At 44.6% G+C, this 6,100-nt stretch overlaps 1 protein-coding gene across 1 annotated transcript; it reads left to right on the plus strand.

Moving 5' to 3' along the window:
• Positions 1 to 291: 291 nt before the first annotated feature.
• rtcb (RNA 2',3'-cyclic phosphate and 5'-OH ligase) lies at positions 292 to 5,945 on the plus strand. Its single transcript, XM_077006881.1, has 12 exons — positions 292 to 467; positions 971 to 1,049; positions 1,161 to 1,228; positions 1,325 to 1,424; positions 1,578 to 1,734; positions 1,870 to 2,026; positions 2,247 to 2,406; positions 2,939 to 3,114; positions 3,232 to 3,420; positions 3,723 to 3,833; positions 3,953 to 4,072; positions 4,592 to 5,945. Exons 1-12 carry the CDS (start codon positions 375 to 377, stop codon positions 4,697 to 4,699), a joined length of 1,518 nt encoding a protein of 505 aa, XP_076862996.1. The 5' UTR covers positions 292 to 374; the 3' UTR covers positions 4,700 to 5,945.
• Positions 5,946 to 6,100: the final 155 nt, after the last annotated feature.

A 6,100-nucleotide genomic window follows, 5' to 3' on the forward strand; every position in this document is an offset into this window, starting at 1 on the left:
TGGTCTAGGCTGCACAATGCGTTTTAGGTCAAAAAATGGGACAAAGAATAAGAAAAATAAGAAAAATACCAGCAATTACAAATAGGGTTCCCACACTATGTGTGTGTGAACCCTAAAAAAACTCGAGCAATTACAATAGGGTTCCCACACTATGTGTGTGAACCCTAATTAAATATATGGTCAACCTTAAAAACTTAATACGTTTGATCTGCCCCTGTGCAGTGACCCGCCGCGCACGCCGGAAGGGGGCAGTATAAAGCTCTGAGTCTTATTCACGCTACAGCCATTGGACCCAAAGAAGAAGAAGTAGGAAGGCGCTGTCATACGAGCGGATACGTTTATTTAGTAATTGGTTTGAAACGCTAAACATCGCAATGAGCCGGTCTTACAACGACGAGCTGCAGTTTTTGGACAAGATCGACAAGACATGCTGGCGAATCAAGAAGGGCTTCGTCCCAAACATGCAGGTGAAGCTGTTCAAACGAAACGTGGCGCAGCCTGCTGGGCTCGCCGGACGAGGTCGGACATGGGCAGACTAGCAATGTGAAGTGCATAAAAAGTCATTTTGGTGTTGACGTGAGTCACCACATCCAAATAACAACCAGATCTGCATATTGTAAGGGTTAGAAATGTTTAGTTTTCTGCGTCACGAAGCCACGTAATTTAGTTAGCTGTATAATGAGGTGGTGTCGTATACTGTCAAAATCAAAGTCCCTTCAATTCGGTAATAAATTGCGTGCAATCAATTTAAGAAACTCAAAGAATACTTTTTTGCAGTTTGTAGAATATACACACACACTTTGATTGTTTTATTTATATATATAAATATATAGAAACTATATATAGTGTATGTGTGTCGTCATTTGCTGAATACCTTTGTCAGAAATGTTTCTTGTTACACTGCCAGATGGTTCCTGAATTATTGTTATTGTGCATTTGTATTAAAAATGACATGTTGTGAAATTCATAGGTTGAGGGTGTGTTCTATGTCAACGATGCACTGGAGAAGTTAATGTTTGAGGAGCTGCGAAATGCATGCCGTGGAGGAGGTATCTGCAGTTTACATGCAGTCCTGTACATCTGTAAAATCAAATGTAATATTGGCATCAGCCAGCCGAGTTTAAATAGCCTAACGTCCAACTCCACGTTTTTTCGGACAGGCTTTGGCGGATTTCTTCCCGCTATGAAGCAGATCGGAAATGTGGCAGCTCTTCCAGGAATTGTGCATGTGAGCACATCTTTTATTTGTTAGTGTTCTTTAGTATTCAAGGCTGAGCTTGTAAATATGAAGTTCTGTTCATGCCATGTCATTTATTTGACCCAGAGATCTATAGGCCTGCCTGATGTCCACTCTGGATATGGTTTTGCCATAGGAAACATGGCAGCATTTGACATGAGTGACCCCACAGCAGTTGTCTCACCAGGTATGTTGTAAACAAGAAAGGACATGATTTCTGGGATCGGGTAGTTAATATTAGGCAGTAAATACAGGGGCTGGGTTACAATATGTTTACAATATGTTTACACCATTTCACAAGTGGCAGAATAAGGACCATGTGACTTTGTGCATTGTGTAGGTGGTGTCGGGTTTGACATTAACTGCGGCGTGCGTCTGCTGAGGACCAACCTGGATGAGGGGGACGTGCAGCCCGTGAAAGAGCAGCTGGCCCAGGCGCTGTTCGACCACATCCCCGTGGGTGTGGGATCCAAGGGAGTCATTCCCATGAATGCCAAGTAAACCACCAAGAGCACTGGTTTCATCGCTCATAGTCATCTACAAATTGGTTAATGGCTATGAGGAATCCCCATGACCCATCATCCACAGGATCGCTTTTGTGTTGAGAATGCTGTGCACTGATGCGTCCACAGGGATCTGGAAGAGGCTCTGGAGATGGGAGTGGACTGGTCCTTGCGGGAGGGCTACGCCTGGGCGGAGGATAAGGAACACTGTGAGGAGTATGGCCGCATGCTACAGGCCGACCCCAACAAGGTCTCCTCCAAGGCCAAAAAGAGAGGCCTCCCGCAGGTACGCTCATGCACACGCAGCTCGTTAACCCACTGTCCCATCCTCCGTGACTGAATGGGTTTGCTTTAAAACCTTTGCCTTGACTATGTCGGCAAGGAGAGATGATCAGAGACCCAAAAAGCTGAAGGATCTGTTTATGACCATGTGTACCGGTCTAATTTGTGCTCTTGAGTGTCATGACCATGTATGATTGTGTAACTGGTCGGGTGCTGTGCTGCAGTTGGGGACGCTGGGAGCAGGGAACCACTATGCTGAGATCCAGGTGGTAGATGAGATCTATAATGACTATGCGGCCAAGAAGATGGGGATCGACCACAAGGGACAGGTGTGTGTGATGATCCACAGCGGGAGTCGCGGCCTGGGACACCAGGTGGCCACAGGTGGGTGTTGTTCAAATGTCAGAAGAGCCAATTCCCTTTACTGCTGTTCTGGCTGAACAATGACCTCCATTTTGAAGACGCCTGCCCCCTTGTTTTATGTTCGTATTACCTTGGAACAGTGGCATAGTTCTGCAAGAGTACCGAACTGTCATAACTAAAAACAGTTTTAAAAATAGCCCACATTTATATAGGAATCCTCATGTTAGTATTTGAAACGACAGTAAAAGGCAGTATATCCCAACAGCCATTACAGAAGATTAGTTGGGAGGACAAAGATTAGGGGAAAAGGGAGGCAACTTTTTTTTTTATGTACACACTGTAGGAAACAAACCAATTCACTAAGTCCTATGCACTTTGGAGACCATTTAGATTTGTGGGTTTTGGACCTTCATGGACCCATCACAGCACAGCCACATTTCTGATTTCTGAAGGGCAACGAGAGCATTCAGTGTGTCTGCGGTCTTCAGTATGTGTGTGTCGGAGTGGTGGGATGGCATCCACTAAGTTTGCTTTGGACTGGTATGTTTTGTAGATGCTTTGGTTGCCATGGAGAAGGCAATGAAGCGTGATAACATCATCGTAAACGACCGGCAGCTTGCCTGTGCTCGAGTCACTTCTCCCGAGGGACAGGACTACCTGAAGGGCATGGCTGCGGCAGGCAACTACGCATGGGTCAACCGGTCCTCCATGACCTTCCTCACACGGCAGGTGAGTTCCGCCCCCGCGGCTGATGCAAACCGCTACATACCCCCCATGCTGAGCCAGAGTTCAGCACTTCAATCTTTGAACTTAAGTCTCCATGCTTGGCTTGGCTCCCCATCACAGGCCTTCTCCAAGGTGTTCAATACCACGCCGGATGACCTGGACATGCACGTGATATATGACGTGTCCCACAACATAGCAAAGGTGGAGGAGCACATGGTGGATGGGAAGCAGAAGACCCTGCTGGTGCACCGCAAGGGCTCCACGAGGGCCTTCCCCCCGCACCACCCTCTCATTGCTGTGGACTACCAGGTAGCTCCACGCCACGCCATTATGCAGGCATTAAGAAGAGCTTTGGCCAAGAGTTGTTTTTTTTTTTTTTTTTTCTTTTCTTTATTTTTTTCTTCAAGCCCATACGGGTGCTTGAGTTCCTTTATTTAACACTGCAGTTATGAGGCTAATGTAGCATGCAAGCTCTTTCACCCAAAACCTTTTGCTGATCATATACGTAGCTTTAACACTTAATCTGCGTAATCTCATTTTCAAACACGCTGTTTCATTACCTGTCTTTCCCTGCCTCTCTCTCTCTCTCTCTCGTCTGTCCTGCCTCCCAGCTCACTGGACAACCTGTGCTGATTGGCGGCACAATGGGCACCTGCAGCTATGTGCTGACTGGCACCGAGCAGGGCATGACTGAGACGTTTGGCACTACCTGCCATGGCGCTGTGAGTGGGGCATGGCAAAAACAAGCTGAAGATCTTGATAAACGAACACTTGATCAGAAAACATTTGAGAGTATTGAGACAGATGATGTGTGTTTGAGTTTGTGGTTTTTTAACTTCAGGGCCGAGCACTGTCCCGAGCCAAGTCCCGCAGGAACCTGGACTTCCAAGACGTTTTGGATAAACTAGCGGACATGGGAATTGCCATAAGGGTGGCGTCACCCAAACTAGTCATGGAGGAGGTGAGCTGCAGAGTGCAGGACTGACCCTCTACAGAGGGGGTTTGTTCCATGTTGGTCAGGATGTCATAGTATTTGGGTTTAGTACAGCATGACGAAGCATGCCATGGTTAGCATATTTAATGAAAGCTTTTGAATGACAACTGTGTAATTATAGGAGTCATATCCTCTCAGGAGGAAGATGTAAAATATTAAATGCATGTTTTATTGATAGCATGGAGGGCTGTGGCTGTTGGGAGTCTAGAAACACTGGGCACCAGATAGATCGTGAGATTTTGATAGGATCCTGTGGAATTAAAGGGATGGTTTAAATTGAACTGCTGGACTTACAGGAAAACGAGGCAGGACTTAGAGCTGCACATTTGGTTCGACAACCAATGTATTTATTCAACAGCATTTGAAGTTCATGTTGAAGGATAAAAGTTTTGGAATATTTTTGGAAGAACCTAATAGGGAGAAGCTTTTCTGTGATTCATTTTAATTCGGTTACAAAAGACCTCTGCTGGTTTGTCCCCCTTTCAGGCTCCTGAGTCCTACAAGAATGTGACGGATGTGGTGAACACGTGCCACGAGGCTGGAATCAGCAAGAAGGCCATCAAACTCAGACCAATCGCAGTAATTAAGGGTTAAACTACCAGGCCCTGCTACCATCACCGCAGGGTTAAACCTCGAGAACCCTACCACGTGCCACCAGCAGAACCTGCTGAGCATGGAATGGGCAGAAGGGAGAGGTTCCTGCCCTGGCCGTAAGACCTCTGCACGCTGATTACAGGGATTGGCCTTTTCCTACATCTGCGTCATACTGCACAGACAAACAAACAAAAAAAAAAAACACCAGACCAGGAAGAGCTGATGAAGCTGTGGTTTTGTTTCCTTAAAAGCTTTATTCTTATAAAAGCTGAGTGAAAATAGGATTTTTCTTTGTCAGATTAAAAAAAGGAATTTGTGGAAAAATAAAAAGCAGCCATGTTCTCTCCCTGTTCTAGTTTCCTCCACACTGTGGATTTACACTGCAATCGGGACAGTAATACCACACAAATAGGCAATTAAACAGTAAAGAAAGGACATGGGATGCAAATAATCAGGAAAGATATCTGCAAAATGATTAAATCTACTTTTTAAAAGTTTACATTGCTTCGGGGAACTTGTTTGGTATGTTGCCATGGGTTGTCCTATATCATGTTGGGTGCAGACTACATTAAGGTTTGTGTGCTATTCCAGAAGGGGAGGGTGTGCTGTTATTTAAATGCATTTTAACATGCTGTCAGGCTGTAGAGAGCTGCTCTGCAAATGTCTAATTCACAATGATGTTCAGTAGAACTCCATGACCATTCACAGACATGTAACAGATATACAAATAGCATTGACATGTAACATGACTCCACACATAACATACTGTAATGTATTACCATTTTGTATTTGAGTTTTAAAGGGTTTTCAAGTTTTGATGAGCAGTAATTTTCTTTGAGATGGTCCATTAATGTCCTATTATATTTTAATGTGAGTGGCATTCATTAATGAAAGCATGTGCCTAATTAATAAAAATTAATTCGACTGGATAATGGAGAGGGATCATAACCTTCCTGTAACCTGTATTTTCCTCATTTATTAAACACGGACTTCACATGAATAGCACTCAATTAGCATGCTGCCAAACTTGAAACAGTATTTTCCAGTTAATGACTGGCATTAGATTCGTCTTGTAAACATTGGATGCCAGTAGGCTCTTAAGGGCAATCTTTTTTTTTCTGACCACTGGACTTATTTCAACATGCATTGTGCACTGCGCAAAATAACCTAAGCTACACAAACCACAAAGGCCTTTAAAACCATATAGGAATTAAAAAACTCTGTTCTTGTTTATTGAGTTTGCTAATGGGGGAAAAAAGAACTTTCAAACTATTCCTCTAAACACTAAATTGCCTTTGTGACAAACACTGAAAATCACACAGCTGCACCAGCTGGGTCAGCACCCAGAGCGGGACACCAGCTGGGTCAGGACCCAGAGTGTAGGGTACACAGGCTGGGTGG

This window comes from Brachyhypopomus gauderio, chromosome 5, assembly GCF_052324685.1.
Source record: "Brachyhypopomus gauderio isolate BG-103 chromosome 5, BGAUD_0.2, whole genome shotgun sequence".
Classification (NCBI taxonomy): Eukaryota; Metazoa; Chordata; class Actinopteri; order Gymnotiformes; family Hypopomidae; genus Brachyhypopomus; species Brachyhypopomus gauderio.